Genomic DNA, 21,118 nt, shown 5'->3' on the forward strand with positions numbered 1-21,118 from the left:
TATCAGTCTGTATACATAAGCTTCTATCCATGGCCGATTTTACAATACAATAAAAAGAATATTTAACACATATAATCAAGGTCTGTCACGTAGGAATTTCTGCACCCTAGCGCAACTAAAACAAAATAGAAACCACGTAAACTCGCTATGTGCTGTCGGGAGGACAAATCAGATGAGAGTCGCAAATAGATTAAATCAGGCAGAGATAAGAAAACTGAGTCTGTATCTCTCTACTTGCGTCATATTACTTATTGTCTTTGGTTGCTACTATACATAGTTTATTCATATCAATGTTCGGAGCGAAGAGGATACTACATTGCCACATTTTTTTTATTTTTTTGTAGACACGTTAAAAAATAATTTTCACTATTTGCAAAATCTTCGCTGTTCGTCAGTTATATAGTCAACTGTTTCTCATTGAGTCATTTCACGACAGCACAACTGTATCCCGGCGTTTATGTGTTCAGTCAACTGTATGTTTGCCACTGATTCATCATGACAAGTAGGGATAACACATGAGCAACTAATTTAATAAAATCTTGAAGATAACTGAGTTTTTCATAAAGATCCAACCCTGAACTAGTAGTTCAGACAGTAAACATCTATGACAATGATTTATAAATTCCCTATGGACCACTGCAGCAGAAGAAACGTTTAAAATAAATATATTCATTACAAAATAGTTTCAAAATTTTTACGAGAAATGTTACGATTATTGTTAGTTCTGAAATGCTTTGAGTTTTACAAGGTGTCTGACGCCAGTTTGCTCAGCCGACATTTATGCTCTATACAGTTCGTTCATTTCCGTTTTTTCCATCATATGTTCTCTAGAATTAATTGGCTTTCAGATTACAAGTGGTACAGGCACATCTCGGCATTCACCCGTCGTCTCGAAAGAAACCTACTTAAACTTCAAGTGTGAGGTTTTTCATTGCCGCATTGCTTGTTATGTTACACAAGGCGATTTGGTGGACCACAGAATCTCTGGTAAGCCAACGGATATTGGGTTTCAGAGACGCAGTCCGCATACAGCAGGTTGAGAGTAAGTGGAGTCTCCAAAATCAGGTAGACGCAAGAAGATGAAAGGGTTCAAAACCATATCGTACGACAAGCACTAGTAAAGAAAACACACTGATTTTCCTGCAAGAGTATGTAATTAGTACAGATTTATAACTGAGGACCTGGTATGGGCAGAGGTACTGCGTGGAACAAAATATGCGAGAAGAGGTAACACAACTCAAACAAATACAACTGTGCCCTTGCGATATTCAATCGTGATTCTTGTGATAGTCCTGCAGTTCAAGTGTGAAATTTAATCACAGAAATTCACACAACTAGAAGTTGAGTCCAGTGTCCCTCAATCGTTGTGTGCACGCAGTTTTGAAATGGTGTCATTATTTAGTTCATGCAGCTACCACTTCACAACACTTTCAGTTTCACCATGGTGCGACTCTTGAAGGTGTTGTTGTGACACAGCATCTTCGTTCATTTGTCATAAAAGACCGATGAGAGCGTGGAAATAGTGGAGACACCCAGTGGCAGCAACGCGAAGTCCATGCAGTCACATGAGACGTCACAAGATGACTGCCGTCCTTATGTCTCGGCCAAGTCATGGCAACATTATGACCAGCCAGCAGATGGGTCAGGTAACACCACTCAGCCACTCGTGTCGTGATATTTACGTTATCCACAGCCGTCTCGCGATATCAACAGAATTCACTAAGGGTGGCACCCTGAGACCAGCAGCGTCGCGTATCTGGCAGGTCGATTGACGTACAACTACCAGTCAACAATGTACTCACTCTATTTTCTACACAGTTAAGTGGTCTAGTTCCATTTTTAGGCTTTCTTCATCGGAGATCATACGAGCTCTGCGGACCAGCGTGTTTAGCACTCCTGCCCCAGAGGCGTGAAGATAATGGCCGGTGTGGGGTTGCTTCCAATAGATGTTGTGTCCCGGTGTTCCATCCAGTTTTCTCCGTACCAGAACATTCAAGAATGGCAGCTGACAGTTTGTTTCACCTTCACTTGAAATGAATTTGGTGTGAATAGAGTTCAGGTGTTGCAAGAAAACTTAAAGCTCATCTTTCCCCTGAGATCAAATGACAAATGTATTGTCAACATATCTGTAAAATACTGTCAGTTTTAATGGTTCTGAGTCTAGTGCCTTATCCTCAAAGTCTTCCAGGTACATAGCGGCTACCACAGGGTCAGAGCACTACCCATAGGCACGCCATCAATCTATTCATAGTAATGTCCGTCAAAAACAAAATATGTGGACATGACCGCGACACTGAAAAGTTTGATGAATTAGGGCCCAAATTTCTTTTTCAATAAGTTGCAGCGACTCCATGAGCAAGGTTCTTGATGTTGTGCTCACATTTGCCAACCTACGGAATCAAAACTAATGTAAAGTGTTAGTGTTACACAAGCTGGAACGTTGGCACTCCTATTGCGCTAACTATTGGTCTCAGAGGTGTGACGTCTTTGTGTAACTCTGGAAGCCCATAGAGCTTAGGTTGTGCAGCAGCACATGGCTGAAGTTTATTTGTTGTCTCTTCTGTAAAAGTACTTCAGAGAAGTTAATTCGTCTTGTCTGCATTCGGCTGGTTGGATCCATCGTCATCATCTTGGAAGCTACATCGTCTAAGAGTTTGTACATTTGTTCTTTGTATCTTGTGACTGCTAGTTATCTGCGTGGAGGACGACAACGTCTGGATCGTCATGCAGAGAACGCAGAGCGGCTCTTTCCCATCTGGGGATGTTATGCCTCGGCCTCGCAGACCTGGCGAAAATACGGCACGTTTCTTGCCGTATCTCCTCCACCGTTTTGGGTGGTAGAGTGTAGGCAACATGCTCCATTTCGCTTATGAATTCTGCTGCAGGTAGTGCTGCTGGTGTTGGGGCAATGTTTAAGCATTCCTCGAGGACATACAACGCAGTATCATCAATGGTTTTCTCCTTAAGACTCATGACAATTCGTCTAGTCTCTTTTTCTGGCTGTTTCGGCGCTAGTTGGTTGAATTTTGAAGAGTGGTTCAAAGATGTATTTCATTGTGCCATGTCTGATTGCGCCCAGGTTCTACATCTACATCCATACTCCGCAAGCCACCTGACGGTGTGTGGCGGAGGGTACTTTGAGTAGCTATATCGGTTCTCCCTTGAATTCGAGTCTCGTATTGTTCGTGGAAAGAAAGATTGTCGGCATGCCTCTGTGTAGGCTCTAATCTCTCTGATTTTATCCTCATGGTCTCTTCGCGAGATATACGTAGGAGGGAGCAATATACTGCTTGACTCCTCGGTGAAGGTATGTTCCCGAAATTTCAACAAAAACCCGTACCGAGCTACTGAGCGTCTCTCTTGCAGAGTCTTCCACTGGAGTTTATCTATCATCTCCGTAACGCTTTCGCGATTACTAAATGATCCTGTAACGAAGAGCGCTGCTCTCCGTTGGATCTTCTCTATCTCTTCTATCAACCCTATCTGGTACGAATCCCACACCGGTGAGCGGTATTCAAGCAGCGGGCGAACAAGTGTACTGTAACTTACTTCGTTTGTTTTCGGATTGCATTTACTTAGGATTCTTCCACTGAATCTAACTCTGGCATCTGCTTTACCGACGATTAATTTTATATGGTCATTCCATTTTAAATCACTCCTAATGCCTACTCCCAGATAATTTATGGAATTAACTGCTTCCAGTTGCTGACCTGCTAGATTGTAGCTAAATGATAAAGGATCTTTCTTTCTATGTATTCGCAGCACATTACACTTGTCTACATTGAGATTCAATTGTCATTCCCTGCACCATGCGTCAATTCGTTGCAGATCCTCCTGCATTTCAGTACAATTTTCCACTGTTACAACCTCTCGATATACTACAGCATCATTCGCAAAAAGCCTCAGTGAACTCCCGATGTTATCCACAAGGTCATTTATATATATTGTGAATAGCAACGATCTTACGACACTCCCCTGCGGCACACATGAAATCAATCTTACTTCGAAAGACTTCTCTCCATTGAGAATGACATTCTGCGTTCTGTTATCTAGGAACTCCTCAATCCAATCACATAATTGGTCTGATAGTCCATATGTTCTTACTTTGATCATTAAACGACTGTGGGGAACTGTATAAAACGCCTTGCGGAAGTCAAGAAACACGGCATCTACCTGGGAACCAGAGTCTATGGCCCTCAGAATCTCGTGGACGAATTGCGCGAGCTGGGTTTCACACGATCGTCTTTTCCGAAACGCATGCTGATGCCTACAGAGTAGATTTCTAGTCTCCAGAAAAGTCATTATACTCGAACATAATACGTGTTCCAAAATTCTACAACTGATCGACGTTAGAGATATAGGTCTATAGTTCTGCACATCTGTTCGACGTCCCTTCTTGAAAACGGGGATGACCTGTGCCCTTTTCCAATCTTTTGGAACGCTACGGTCTTCTAGAGACGTACGCTACACCGCTGCAAGAAGGGGGGCACGTTCCTTCGCGTACTCTGTGTAAAATCGAACTGGTATCCCATCAGGTCCAGCGGCCTTTCCTCTTTTGAGCAATTTTGATTGTTTTTCTATCCCTCTGTCATCTATTTCGATATCTACCATTTTGTCATCTGTGCGACAGTCTAGAGAAGGAACTACAGTGCAGTCTTTCTCTGTGAAACAGCTTTGGAAAAAGACATTTAGTATTTCGGCCTTTAGTCTGTCATCCTCTGTTTCAGTACCATTTTGGTCACAGAGTGTCTGGACATTTTGTTTTGATCCACCTACCGCTTTGACATAAGACCAAAATTTCTTAGGATTTTCTGCCAAGTCAGTACATAGAACTTTACTTTCGAATTCATTGAACATTCAACCCACTCCCAGTAACTGGGACGAACAATGACACCAATTCTGGATGCAGGTCAAAGTTTCAACGACCTATAGAGCCCAGCTAGCGGCGTGTGTCTCTGATGACGGCATGTTACACCATCGAAAATTAGTTCTACAACGAATAGTTAATAGAGCTGCGTGCCCAAGAGGCTTTCGAGCAACACATTCGCCAGGAAATCCTACAAAAACACGCAAGTACAGCTTGTGAAACTTTTTTTCACCCAATACACTATTCAACTAGGGATCTTTGGTATTTGTTTTCTGTTACTCCAAGCATAAGTTTGTATGGTACACTATTATTAGATATATGACGTAGGCTATTCATAGCTTCCTCAAAATTGGACACATATGGAAATCACGAATTATGTCTACTATAACAATAAATTCCGATTAACCTTCTGCATTTACAGCCGGACGTAGTGGCCGTGCGGTTCTAGGCGCTACCGTCTGGAGCCGCTTGACCGCTACGGTCGCAGTTTCGAATCCTGCCTCGGTCATGGATGTGTGTGATGTCCTTAGGTTAGTTAGGTTTAAGTAGTTCAAAGTTCTAGGGGACTGATGACCATAGATGTTAAGTCCCATAGTGCTCAGAGTCATTTGAACCATTTTGACTGATGACCACAGCAGCTAAGTCTCATAGTGCTCAGAGCCATTTGAACCATTTCTGCATTTACAGACGATCTGTGCAGCGAGATTGGTTTCTGGGTTGTATTTTGAAAGTAGCACAGGGCTAATGTCTTATTTTTGCAAGAAATGTTTCTCTTTACAGCTTGTGAATGTACGTACTTCCATTGCCTGGTAAAACGGATCAGTGTTTACTGACTTTGGGTATAATATCATTCAATACACGTTTGATAATGATCTCCATTGTAGTTGTACGAGTACCATACATCCTTATACATCATAAAGAAGTACTTAATACCTGTTCTACTTTGCGGCAAAGATCGCAAACATCATTGTAGTGCCTTGGTCAGTGTAATCGGGTGTAACTCTCCTGTCATGAAGATATTCTGCGGCTTGGTGTTCTGACACATGAGACACATGCACCAAAGATTTTTTACTTTCATGCAGATCTTTGGAAAGTAACAACACTCTCCTAGTTCCTTCACACATTTTACCACACTGAACTGTCCATAAGTTGGTTAATGACATCAACATTCTTCAGCCATAGCTGGAATGCAGACACATCACGAACCTAACAAATGTCGTGTGACTAGGGCCTCCCTTCGGGTAGACCGTTCGTCGGGTGCAAGTCTTTCGATTTGACGCCCCTTCGGCGACTTGCGCGTCGATGGGGATGAAATGAAAATGATTAGGACAACACAACACCCAGTCCCTGAGCGGAGAAAATCTCCGACCCAGCCGGGAATCGAATCCGGGCCCTTAGGATTGACATTCTGTCGCGCTGACCACTCAGCTACCGGGGGCGGACATCAAGTACCTGATCCTGGGTGATTCTGATGTTGCAATAATAATACGCCACTGTGTATCTGACAGAGTGCTGACAGGGCTTCTATCGCGTTGTATAGCGATGGTCCTTTATTCCCTGCCAACGTTCGTCAGCGTCTTGCATATCTGCTATATTCTAGCACAAGTTTAGGAAATACCGCTGGTTAATGTCGACTTTCATAAGGTATATTCTGACATGACATAGGCGCTCGATCGAGGTTCTCAGACAGTCATGAAACTGCATTAGCTACTACGTTAAATTTGCCTGATATGTAAAAGATAGTGAAGCTGTATTCCTGTAACACTGATGACCAATGTTCTAAACATGCATAGAGTACTTTAGTGTTTATCAGTAAGATTAAGGCTTGGTGCTTACAGTATACAATTGAATGATGCCCATACAGTTAATAGTGGAACCTCTTAAAGGTCCACACGTGGCAAGTACTTCAAACTCAGTGATGTAATATGACAACTACCAGTTGGTTACTAAGCGACTGACGAAACCTATGATATGTATCACTGGTCTGCTTCAGTGCTACGAATCTGCGACAAAGATGCATCACAGCCAAGATCTGACACATCTGTCGACAGACAGAAGTCTCTGTTCATGTCAGTATAACCAAGAGTGTCTCAACCACATGAAGTTTGCTTTATGCAGTCAAAGTCCTTCTGACAATCATTTCACCAGCACCAGTGTGCATGCAAACTCGACAGAACTGCACTACTGAGTATATGATTCGGCAAAAACCTCCAATAGAAGGATACAAGACCGACAAATGACTTAAAGTGTTTCATTGTGTTGCCAACAGGAATGCACTTAACAGCAGTCAGTTTGCTTTGGTCAGGTTGTATATCCTCCAGTAAAATAATATGTTCCAAATAGTTGATATTGCATTTAGCAAATTTTGACTTCTGAAGATTGACGGTAATTCCAGAGTCCTTGAATCATAGTAGAACCTTACACAATAATGCGAGATGTTCCCATCTCATAGCCATTGCAATAAGCATATCATCTATAAAGACTCTGATTTGATCTTGTAAGTCAGGGCCAATAACAGTGCCCAAGGTAGCTGTAAACACACTAATAATAATATTTAACCCAAACAGCAGCGCCTTGAATTGGTAAATGTGGCCAGCAAATAAGAAAGCAATGTATTTGTGACTCCTTTTCCAAGGAAATCTGCCAGTATGGTGATAGCACGTCAAGTCTGGCTAACAATTTGACACCATAGAAGCTCTGAATCTTTTCTTTGGTGTTTCCTGGGTGGGTCCATACAGGAACAAGAATTTTCTTTATTGCTGTGCCACAAGCCTGACACTTCTGCCAGGTTTCAAAACTATTAATACTGGACTAGAGTATGGGTTCTGTGAGAGAACCTAAATTTCTCAAGATAGCATCTTCCTGATCTTCTTAGTAACAGCCAGCCACTTGGTGCAGGGGACGCTATACAAAACCTGAAAATATGCTTTTTGAAGACAGGCATGCAGTTTAGATTCATATCTGTACAAGACTCCAGGTGGTTCTTCAAATACTACTTCAAATTCTTCCAAAACATTTATGAACTCACTTCTCTGAGTATCAGATTCATTAGCTTTCTACAAAATGGCTTGATTCATGGCAAGTGGTTTCAATGAATTCAGCAGTTTATCATAAGTGAGCTTGTCAATGTATTGTAGTTTTACTGTTTGGCAAACAGGCCTATGGATCACGCCACCATGATTCAAATTGGTGATGATGTGGTCATAACCTACTCTCAAACTTAGGTGGCCAGCACAGAGGTCGACCCTAGAATCGTTCTAGTCTAATTCCTTCGAAACATTTTTGCTGTCAAACCATTTACTACCAGGAACGAATGCTATAACTTCAATTCCCGTATCTCAGTTTTTACCAGCGCCTGCGACTTCACTGGCTTATATTTGGGGCTGGCACCCATTCACCAGGAATGTTGATACCTCTGGTGTTCACAATTTCTTGTAAGGAAACCGCCAACAGGGCACTTAATTGTGTGTGTCCATGACTGCAATTACAGGTATTCTTGCAACCATGGCATATACAGCAGGTTGTACTACAGATTCATAAATCTTTGTACAATTGTTGTCTTCGACACACAATTTATCATGCTGATCTGAACCATGACCATATTGTATTAAATTGACTATTGAGTCAGTCATGCCTCTATCATCGTCTATGACCTGTCTGGCAGGGCTAGATCCACTAACAACTAGTTTTCCTACCTGGTTTCGGTTCACAATGCAGCTCTATTATTCCCATGCCCTGATTCAGTCTTTTGAACAATGTCAGTTCCCATTTACTTTTCTGATGATTTTGATAAGCAGGTGAGTAATGACCATTATATCTCTTTCTCCATGGATGATTTGGTGATCTAGGAAGACAGTTAACATCTTGCTGGTTGGCAACAGTGTTGCTGAAACGCAGCACGTGGTGTGGGCTACTAGCGAATGAGCAGGGGCCTATGTTTTGAGAATTCCCCTCACGGCAGTGGTTATCGTTGGATAAGTTACAGTGTGCTCGGTGCTGTAATGCAATTCATTATGGTAACCAGAATTATCATTGAGCTGTGGGTGAACACTTGCCATGATGTGTGTATCTTCCTGAATTAGATAAATATTAACGGTGGCAGACAAAAAGGTATCTGTGTCATCTTCTGGTGCATCACGAAGTTTTTCTCCAATATGCATGGGAAGTTTAGCCTTGAGTATTCTTATGACATTTCTGTCAGATATTGCCTCATCACAGTATTTTCTTTTGCATTTACTTTCCAAAATAGTTAGGCTACGTTGTCTCTCGCTATATGTCTCAGGAGTGAAAACTTCTTTTCTTAGCCTTTCTTGGATGGCTCACGACCAGTACTTCGCCAGGAAAGCTCATTCGAATTCGTCTAAGTAAGGCATTGTTATATAGCTCCTGTGCTCCATAACGCCACACTTGCCTGGATATGTCTGCTGACAAAAAAAATGCATTTTTGTCCGTTCCAGGACCCTGATAGTGTGCCACGAAAAGCGCTTACGAAAATAACAGGATGAACCAATTATTTGTCAGGTAGGAATGCATTAAATTGCCTACTCTGCAGAATGTTCTCCTATAATAACTTATGTATTAGTAAGGGCTGTGTATCGAGAGTGTACGCCACATTATTGGTGGGGGCAAGTGCATTTTCTGTCCGTATACTTGATCTAGCCTGCAGTATTGTTGCACAGCTTGCGCCATTAATTGATGCTGAATCAATTGATGATGTATCATCAGTGATTTTATATACGTCTTGCTGAAGTGCGGTAATTTTTGTGCTGTCGAGTCATGCCAAGTCTCTGCCTCTTTCTTTGTGGGTTTCTGTAGTCAGATAATTTATGTTCTACGTGCTTAGTGAAGTCGTTATGTTATATCATTTCAAAACTTGGATTTTGTTGTTCACCATCTCGCCAGTAGATCTATCTATGTATTCTTGGAAGGAGATGAATTTATCTTCTTTGTCTTGAGGATTTTAGATTCTTTTCCATGAGCTATTCACTACAGATTTCGGTAAATGCGTTGTATTTTGCTGTTTGTTGAGTAATGGACTGTTGCTGTCGATCTGCTACGTGTTTAATTCTTTCAGACAGTTCCTTATGGGAAGCTGTCTCTTCTTTCGACATCTGCTTTAAAGTAATTTCTGTTTCACACCGAGCTGCTGTAATAGACATAACTGAGGAATGCAATTTGGTACGACTGGCAGGAAGCTTTTCTTGAGCGGAATACAATTTGGTCCGAATGGCAGAAAGCTTTCCTTGATTTTTGACAACGTGTTAAACCATTATTTTAGTTTTAGTATTGGATTTTTCGATTTCTGTCCTAATGAGCGTTAGATACTGCAATTTTTACAACAACAAATCTATTTCATTAATTGGATTAGCAGCTGCTGTATTTTCAGAAGACCCTGAAGTAGGCTGCTCTTTGATATTTCGTACTGTTCAGTTTCACTATCAAAATTTCGATCACTGTTTGCGCTGACGTTATCAGCAAGCTAATAATTTTCAACTTCAGTGAGCTCTGTGTCCACATCCATAGCATTTCTCTCTGCAGGAGAGCGAATATTAAATGGCATATTTAAGGTAATAATGCCCTAATCCACACACTCCGAAAGATATCGTATAACGATATAACAATTTTGTAACGGTAAGTTAATGGTTATGTAAAGTCCAAGCAGTGTACAACAATGAGAATAAGGTACACATAAGACAAACTCGCATCTACCGAAGCTATGTGTCATGCCAATAAAGAAAGCAATAATAAATCTAGTTACTTTAATTATCCGAAAATTTGTTTGCGCAAATGGTGAGAAAAAATTTTGAATGAAAAAGCATTTCTGTTTTCTTGACTGTAAATAGTGCTCAAAATTGCATACGTATGAATTCGCACGAGGAACAGACTGCCTTTTCTGCTGAGGTCCCTCACCAGGAGTCACCTTAATCTTGGTTATTCGGCGCCTGGCTTGTGATTTCCTTGTGGTATTCCTCATCTCTGACCCAGTATTTTACTTGAGCGTACCAAACAGGAAGACAATAAAGCATTATCTTGTGAAAAAATACAATAATACAATATTTCTAGATATACAAGAACTATTTCCTAGAACAATTAAACAAGCTCTTTGGCTAGATGGCCATTCTAGTATATCTCTATCTACATCAACTTGACTACTCTGCAATTCATACGTAAGTGACTGATAGCTGCTTCATCTAACAACTTTCACACTGTTTCTTAACCCGTCTTTTTTACACTCAATTTATAGATACTTTTATGTTATGATATATTTTGCTGTGTGCCCGCAATTGGCGGAGACCCCATTCACAAACGCAGGTGCAACTCGTGGATTTTCCTAAATATAGGAAAATATTAAAACAAGGAACACAAAAGTGTTTAGTAACTCATGTTCAATAATGACCATAATGCAAATACTTCAGGAAACAACTGACTAGCGTCTATAAGAAACACTAGTTCTTATGTAACCACATATTATAAGCTAAGATAAAATCCACATGAAGAAAATGTGGTGCCCCAAACTCGTTTCTTATCGTTGCAAATTACGCTTTACACAGTGGACAGTAACAAATATAATAAAAAATTAAACTGCACGTTGTTACAAGTAATGCAAGTCATATGATTAGACGTTTGTGCAGTCGTGACATTGGTTAATAACTGACTGAACACTAGTGATTTACGTTGTGCAACAAACGTGTTTCATATTGTAAGTTATAGTTTATGCAATACACAATATTAAACACAGTACACGATTAAAATGCACAATATTACAGTATTACAAATTACATTGTTATCACGTTGAAGTTTTTGAGGTAAGCACGGTAAGGAATGTGAAATTGTATTGTGTTTTTATTTTTGTGTAGCAGTATGTATCAGTGTGACAGTTTGTGTGTATGTGACTGGTTGTGTGCATCATGTGAAACTTAAAAGTAGGGATGTGTTCAGCTGTATTTGGTCATTTAGAACCAGCTGGGAATTTTTAGCTGAATATCTGTTTTCCTCAAGTTCTTCTAACAGACTTATTTTTCTTCGTTTGTTGACTATATGTAGCACTTCTGTTTGGACTTGATATCTGTGTCCTTCATTCAACACATGTTTGTAAAAGATGAATCTGACTTACGTAATTTCCATCTGTGTTCATATTCAATCAGTCTAGTTGTTATAGCCCTGCCTGTTTGGCCAATATACAGTTAGTTGCAGTCATTTCAAGTTATTTTATATGCATCACTGTTACATAATAAGTGTGTTTTGTCCTTGCTCTTGAATAAGACATGAGCTGTAGCCCCCTTACATAAAATGAAATTTCATAACTGCCGGATTTGATAGTTTGGGCTTATTTGTCCGATAGCTTTTCTAAAAACAGGATAGTACACCAGTTTCTTTTAGATATGAACGTTGCTGTATACACATAGTGCAAAATTTTTCTTCTTTGTTTCTTGTGTAGAACGTTCTAAGTTAAGTCATGGATATAGCCATTGTTGGATGCAATACATTTAATGGTGTCTAATTCTGTCTGAAAATTCAATATGACATTGGTACGGATGTAAGACGATGTACTTATGTAATCATGGAATGGAAGGCAGCATTTCTGTGTGTTATTGGGTGTTTTGAACATGAGGGTATTACCGCTACTGTTGTAGTGGGTTTTCTGTAAATTTTGAAACTATACAACAACAGATATGGTAATACCCTCATGTTCACAACATCCAGTAACACAAGAACATGCTACCTTCCATTCCATGGTGCATTGTCTTACATCAATAACAATGTCAAAAAAGAATTTTCAAACAGAATCGTACACCATAATACGTATTGCATGTAACAATGGCTACATCCCTGACTTAAGTGACAAAATTGTACACAAAGAAGAAAAAAGTTGCCCTGCATGTATTCCCCCTGTGCAGCAACAGTCGTATCTGTAACAAACTTGTGTACTATTCCATATTTAGGAAAGCAGTCCAACAAATTAGCTAAAACTCTCAAATCCCGCAGTTATAAAATATCATGTTATGTTAGAGGCACTACAGCTCATATCTTATTCAACAGCAAGGACAAAATGGATTTATTAAGTAACAGTGCTGCATATAAAAATCTTGCAATGATTGCAACAAACTGTATATTGGTCAAACAGCCAGTGCTATAACAACTAAACTAACTGTACATGAACACAGCTAGAGATTACATAAGTCAGACTCCGCCTTTGTCAGACATGTATTCAAGGAACGACGCAAATAGTAAGTCCATACGGAAGTGCAACGTATAGTCAGTAAAGGAGCAAACCTAAGATTGATAGAATCACTTGAGGTAAACAAAAATTTAGCTAATAATCCCCAGCTGGCTCTAAATGATCAATTACAGCTGAGAACATCCCCACTTTTAAGTTTCACGTTAGGCAGTCAACCAGCCACATACCCACAGCCTGTCACACTGACACATACTGCTACACAAGAATAAAAACACAATAGAATTTCATATTTCTTAGCTTGCTTACATCACAAACTACAACATGATAACAATATAATTTGTAATACTGTAATATTGTGTATTTTAATTATGTACTCTGTTTAATACTGACCATTGTGTGAACTGTAATTTACAATGTAAAGCATATTTGTTGCACAACGTAAGTGGGTAGTGCTAAGTTAGACAGTTAGCAACTAATCTCACGACCTCAGAAACAACAGCATTATCACCATATAACCAGAGATACTGTAATATTGTACATTTTAGTCATTTATTGTATTCAGTATTGTGCATTGGGTTTACCAAAATTTACAATGCTAAAAACATAAATGAACAGTGCTCAGTTTGTCAGTTTCGCAACCAATATCACGACCTCACAAACTTTAGCATAATAACCATATAGCATGCAATAGTCTAATAATGTGTAGTTTAATTATTTATTGCGTTTATTACTGTCCATTGCGTAAAGTGTAATTTACAACCATAGGAAACAAGTTTGGTGCACATCATTCTGTGCAAGTGGATTGTATCTTTGCTTACAATATTTGCTTACCTAAGAACTATTGTTCCTTAAGGTAGCTAGTCAGTTGTTTCCTAAAGATGGCCCAATAAACCGAAAACTAGTTAGAAATAAACAAAAACAGTTCACTCATTACTGAGCCTTATAGAACAGATTACTTAACACACATAACCAAGGTCGACTACATAGGCACGTCAATACCCGAGTACAGCTGAAACAGCAGAGAGAAATCACATGAACTCACTGTACGCTGCCGAGAGAGATTAGATGAGCGTCGAAAAGAATTGAAATCAGACAGCGATAAGAAACTTAGCCTGTATCTTTCTACTTGCGGCATATTACTTATCGGCTTTGGGCGCTACTAGATATAGTTTATTTATATCGATGATTAGGGCGAAGAGCGTACTACGGTGCGTATCAGTACACCATCTATTTCAATAAAAAATAACTTTTTTTCATAAACATAAACCGCTTTCTTTATAAGCATTTTAACATCTAATAATAACCGTGAACCGCTCTATGCAATTAAATACTAAAAGAACACAGGAGATGTTCAGATATCGGAGACATAGGTATAGGTGAAGAGTTAAAGCGAAACCACCTATAAGAAAATATATGGCAAGTCCAACTAAAGGCATAAACAACTGTAAAGTACATATCGTATACCTCTAGTTACAATAACATCAAAAATCTTTTAAAGAGTATAAGGAACAATTCTGAATAGAACTGAAATTAATATGAACTGTATATACATTTTTAGAGATATATATGAATAAAATCAGGTAGTTACTTAATTTTGTTAAATGGGCACGTGATGGTATTTACACTGCCGAGGTACGATATGAGGAAGACCCATCACAAACAGCTCTGCTAACGAAAAAATCCAAATGCGGTTTATATTAATTGTTGAAGCCTAGGAATGGGCCTCGTCAGTATAAACATGAGGACGCCCAAAGGAACCTTCAACGTATAAATTTTTTCAGCGTTTCCTCCCAGTAGATTCATTTATGGTAGTTTATTTTGGTTTAAAGGTATGACAAGCTAGCCAAACGCCACATGACATAACTCATTTCAAAAAAGGTATCTTTTAAGGTAAGAGCAGTAATCCTCGAGTGTGTATTTAACAAAAATTGCCTGAACACTTATTGGTTCGTAATTCGAGAGAAATAACCTGCAACCTGCAAGACAAATGACGCCGTTGTTTCAAAAGAAAATAGGTATACAGCCTAATTATTCCATATTAACCGTTCATGTGACAGCATTGTGACTGGCTGCATTTCTCGTCTAGTATCTGCTTTCTTCACTATAATTCCTTTATTCCTTTAACTGCTGACCGATATTAAAAGGTGTTTTAAGGGTTTCGCATCTCTTCCATCGAGTATAATTTGCTTATTGTTGTCATCGCGTAATTATAATGATAATTGTTACGTTTCAAATTTGTGATACTTTGCCGACAGTATTTCGTAATCTTATATTTAAGAAAGATGATGAAGCAGTAGACGTCATGACCAAAAACCATTTGTCAAGTTAGATATATTGATAATCTGCTTTCCCCTAAAACAAGGGGTTTACAAAATCATGACTAGCATGTTCCATAATCTTATTGACCAATTTTGTTTTTCAAAACAAATTAAACTTCTATAGCTCGAGAACATCAAAGTAAATAAAATATCTATTTTTCATATATGATAAAAATTATGCCACAAAACTGCATTTACTGTTAAGTTTTCTTTTTTTTTTGCGTCTATCCCTTTCTCGAAGATAAAATAGCCATAGGAGGTACTTGAAAAGTTGTGTACTGCTCTTCGCAAGATTTGATGAAGTGCAGTGGGGCTTATGTGTACGTAGATCATGTCGGTTGGCAGATAATGCAGTATATTGTTCGACTGTTCGTACAAGATATTTCATTACTGAATCATTATTAATCCGTATATCATTCAGTTTTACAACGATTGTACCCAATGAAGGATTTGTTTATAAGGTATTAAATCATGTATATGTAACCTAAATACACCGTGAACTGTAGAAGTAGATGAAATATGGTCTGCAAGAAAATGCTGTCCATTTCCCCCCAGGTGCGTCAATACTGTCAAAAAGTTTCGACATACTGCAAATTTTGCCCCTTAAAAACGAGTACAAAGTTATAATGCCAATGACGTAGCAGAAGTAGCTATTCTTGCCACACAACCCTCACCGCAGCTCTCTTTAAATCAAAGTGACTTACTCCTTCCCCACCCTAAGCATACCTGTTGTACCAACACACTGAATTATTTGGAACGTCAAACAAAAACTCATTAAGAATTTCCGCCTTCTGTTAAGCATTTTATAGTTGAGTGTGACGGTAGTTCACATATCGGAAGAATAATTTCTTAAATGTAAATTTTAAATGCATCTTTTCTCCATAATTTCATCTCAGACCTCCAGACTACTGCATTTTTACCATTCAGAACTGCTAATCAGAAGCCAACAGACAACAGAGTTTGAAAAACTCTAATGTCTTTGGTCTAACTTAATTTCATCCGTGAGTGTCGTGTTGCTTCCGTGACTGTATTACTTTCTTAAAATAAAAAAACAAACAACCTTTCTTTACAAATTGCGATCTTTATTTCAATCACGAAGCAGTTTCGAGCCCTGGGTGATCGTCTTCAGTTGCTTCATCAGTCAACATCTTTTTTCAGTTTTAGCTTAATTCCGGTCCTGTTATGATTACGTAAGTATGTTACAAAGTGGCACATTGTGAAATCAAGTTTTATGATACTACTACATTGAAAAAATGGTTGCTGTTTCCAGCAGTGGTTACATGTAAGTGATCAATACTAGTACAGAATGAGTAATATATGTCTACAAATATTTCAACTTATCTTGTGCTTCAAAACTGCGTAACAACTACTGGGACCAGTGAGTAATTTTTCGATATCGTCTTAGTTTCATAAAACACGTATTCATGGTGTAACACTTTGTAACATACTTATGTAATCTTAAAAATCCCAGTATTAACCTAAAATTGGTAACTGATGCAGAATGATCAAGCAGCTGGAGATGAGCCCACAGTCCTCGAAATGCATCATGTACTGAAATAAAAACAACGATTTGTTGCTGAAGTCGGTTTTTTCTTCATTTGTGAATAATGATACAATATTTATGAAACCCGCTGAGATAATTTGCCTAAATGAAAACAAATTCCCACCAGAGGTCAGAGGTCAAAATGATTTTAAGGTATACTGTATAAGTATGATTTAACCGTGAAGTTCCATTTCACCATCTAACATCACTAATCATACAGCAGGACTAACATGTCAGATGGGTCAACCACAGTAATTATATAATTACGAACTTTTTCTTTCGTTTTCCCAGGGGAGCTGCACCAGAGCATATAGACATAGGATTTGTGTCGTGGCCAATGGTGAGATATAAGAGGGAAGTGCTCTTCGGGTGGGTGGATCTTCTAGGTAAGTTTCTATGGTAGCAACATGTGAGATTATCTTAGTTATGAACAAATATTGTTCTCCCACTATTATTTTAGTGGCAAACTTTGTCACACTCTTCAAGATGCGCCATATTAATATATTTTGTAATTAATTAAAAATAGCACCATGTATTCATTCTCTCATACTTCATATACTTAACACAATTTCTTTTTTTTTTCACAATAAAAGGATGACAGCCAAAAACAGTTGCAGGATAAAATTTTTTTTTTATTATTATAACATTTTGGTTGTTTCGCTAGTATGTATTTCACTGCCTACGCTACGCGAGACTCTCGCGCATTACACTAGTGCCCTCTCTCGTTAGATGTTCCAAGCGCAAGCTTTATCCGTTTGACACTAGGACACAGGTAAATTGGTTCTATATTTCTATTTTACATAAATGTCTTTAATTGGCCTGATACGTTTTATTTATTAAGACAGAGTTTGAATTAACACAACCTTTAATAATTTTTGATGCGCTTATGTACGTATTCATGGCTTTTTAATATGCGCGAGTCTGGCACATGCAAGTGCCCTCTCTCGGCGAAACCATCTGCCCTAGTGCTTTCACACTCGTGTCTCAATAGTTCATAAGCGAAGTAATGGTGCTAAACTGTTCGCTTTGACCCTGTGCCCATTACACATGTTATACAAATGGAGATGATATCTTAATTACTGACGACGCCTTTGGCATAATTGTTTTATTATCCTCCATTGCATGATGTAATTTTAGTAAGTACTAAAGATTTTGTGCCTGTATTACTTTGGTAATTTCACCGTTACTTAAGCTTCTGTTTCTCACTTTAGTTGATATGGCTTTTCTAATGAATGTGTCTTTCTCTTCAGGAAGTTTTACTTCTGATGAAGGTATATTTATATGTACCGAAACCTTGGTCAAGAATTTTAATAAAAAAAAAATTATCCTGCAACTGTTTTTGGCTGTCATCCTTTTATTGTGAAGAATTTTAACAGTTTCTGCTGCAGCCATGTTTAAAATCTTACAATTTCTTTTTCTTTTTTTATTGTTCACCGCCTTGCCATTCCAGGGATCATTTCATACAGGTGCCGTGACGCACATGTATACCAGCTGCTAACCATTTCTTTTGAACTGTTTCAGTGCCAGAATGGCAATACTTCTGCACCTAATGTTCACTCTTCTCTCTTTTTTATCGGAAGAATTATGTCATTGTTAATACCTTCTTTCACATGGTTACTTTTTTTCGAGACGTGTGGAATTATTTACAACAGTAGACAGCACAAATCATGTTGTTTGCGTTCTAAATTTATTTTGTACATTAATACATGGAGGCTACCATTCGAAATATGTCCATAAGAAGTACGTATATCGAGATGCGGTTTCGCTAAGTTTCAATGCACATAGTGGGGAGTTTCCTAAGTTAACCTAGCTACTTTCAGCGGTCATAGTTGCCGAATTATGACATCCAATTTTTTTTAATTGAGCAAGATACTTTTTCTTCGTGCTTGGAAACAGACTTCGAAGAGGATTGAGTACATAACATATGTGGAACTTGATCAAACAGTCAACAAGATAACAGCGCCAAAAAACAAATGTCCTGCATCAGATGAAGTGGCCGCATAAACGCCTGCCCTACTGCACAAAATGTGAGCAAATAGGTAACTCAGGTACGGTCCTGTTATTCTAAATATGACTGTCATATCAAGTTCTCAAAAAGTGGATCGTACTCACCTTGAGTCCCACCAATAAAACACCACTATTGCGAGTCCTGAAAAGTCCTAACCGCATCACTTCACTTTTTTTTAAAGGTGAGTCAGATAACTATACTTGATTTTGAAAGTCATGGCTGTTGATGGACTGAAATCTGGGAACGATGAAATATGTTGAAATTTAATATTCGCCGAACACTCCTTTGACGAATTCGACTCGTAAATCCAAGATGACTCGTAGGGACACGTGGGTTGTGTGTTACCGTTACTAAAAATGTTAGCTGCGTTTCTCTAACCAGTTTCTGTTTCTTTCCCTTGCGTGTTTTATTCTTCACAAGTCCAGTTTTTTTATTTTAAGATGTTTGTATATAGAGGTTACGAGTGTTTGGTATGGTCAGGATACCTTCCAGCATACAATCTTACTGCTACACTAACAGTATAACGATATTGTATACAGAATAAAACAATTTTCACTTTTTAGACTGTCGTATACATTGTGGAAGCCTAAATAGCTTCACAAGCAAGTTTCCCGATCGCTACGACAGCAGAGCAATGATTGAGAGTCTACAAGCGTACTGATAAACACACCAACTGTACACTTCATGCAAACAGAAAAAGTCACACGCATGCGCAGGACGGGAAATGCATGGAAGGTGAAGAGGTATTGCAGTGCAGTGGATGATCAAATGGGATAGAGACGGCACTGTTGGCGGCTTTATTTTACAAGCATACCAATGTGAAACGTACTGTTTGGTCGTAAACAATAAAAAAAATGGTTCAAATGGCTCTGAGCGCTATGGCACTTAACATCTGAGGTCATCAGTCCCCTAGAACTTAGAACTACTTAAACCTAACTAACCTAAGGACATCACACACATCCATGCCCGAGGCAGGATTCGAACCTGCAACCGTAGCAGTCGCGCGGCGTAAACAATAGCTTCACTGTTAAGAAGACGTTCAAGATCTTCAGAATAATAGCAGACACAACAACACATTACAAATAATACAGTTCATCGTTTGACATAATACAACGGATCTTTCACGGTCACAATTTCCATACACAAAACACCTGCAGAAAATGCTCCACCTTACGTTTCGTTTTCAGTACCTGCATGTGTTTCATTTCAAGTGGCAATGTCAGCTGATTCACTTTCATCTTCACTTGCGAGATTAGTATTCCTCCCATCATTATGACTATCACTTTACGAGTCTCTACCACTTCCCATTTTCATGGTCACCTCCAGCGCTTTGTCCAGTAAACCTATACTTGAAATATACTACCTTCAGATTTAATTTACTAGCTGAAAGTATTTCTTCTGGTCTTCTTTTGCTGTGGAGAAGCAACTTGTTTATCTATAAGTGTTAATAACGTATCCATTCTGAACGTCATATTAACGTCCAGAAAGGTTGTTCTTGACTCTTGCCCATATCAGCTCTATATGATTCAGTTCTGGGTGGTGTGGAGGAAGTCTTGACACAGTATGGCCATTGTCGACTAAAATACTGTCTATTTTATAAATGATGTAGTCTGGTTTGTTCATTTTGATGAGTGAATACTACTGGGGCCTCAGCATGTTCTTTTGGAAAGGAATTCTCATTTATGTTAACCAGGACATCACTTCTCCACTCGTGGAGTTGGATTTTGGAGCACGAGACAGTTGCTAATTGTGGTAAGGGGCGTTATTTATAACGAGGGCAGCATAAGGTATTAGATTAGGTATTAATCTTTTCCTGAGCCGCTTAAAACCTTTCGTGGGCATTCGGCACAAAATCGTCCTCCTCGTCAGCATGAGTGGTGATAATTCTGCTACCTTTCGAAACAAGTTCCAACAGACATTTTCGTGAATTGTCACGTCATCCATACCCTGGTGTGTGACAGGTCTGAATATGTGTTTCATCCATACAAACAACTGGGTGACGTTCGCGTATGTACTCTCGGATACTTTTAAGTAGGCAGTTCCTTTTGCCCTGATATTAATTTGTTCCTGTAGAACTTACTCGTCGTCTTCTTCCACCCAGATCCTACAGTACAAAGTACACTCCTGGAAATTGAAATAAGAACACCGTGAATTCATTGTCCCAGGAAGGGGAAACTTTACTGACACATTCCTGGGGTCAGGT

At 39.0% G+C, this 21,118-nt stretch overlaps 1 protein-coding gene across 1 annotated transcript in view; it reads left to right on the forward strand.

Moving 5' to 3' along the window:
* Window positions 1–21,118, forward strand: part of LOC126248081 (sodium channel protein Nach-like) — a 115,544-nt gene that overhangs the window by 85,732 nt on the left and 8,694 nt on the right. Inside the window, exon 10 of the mRNA XM_049948738.1 lies at window positions 17,199–17,293. Within this exon, the coding sequence (XP_049804695.1) occupies window positions 17,199–17,293 (95 nt within the window). The remainder of the gene's footprint in view (window positions 1–17,198; window positions 17,294–21,118) is intronic.

The sequence above is a fragment of the Schistocerca nitens genome, chromosome 3 (genome assembly GCF_023898315.1).
Source record: "Schistocerca nitens isolate TAMUIC-IGC-003100 chromosome 3, iqSchNite1.1, whole genome shotgun sequence".
Lineage (NCBI taxonomy): Eukaryota > Metazoa > Arthropoda > Insecta > Orthoptera > Acrididae > Schistocerca > Schistocerca nitens.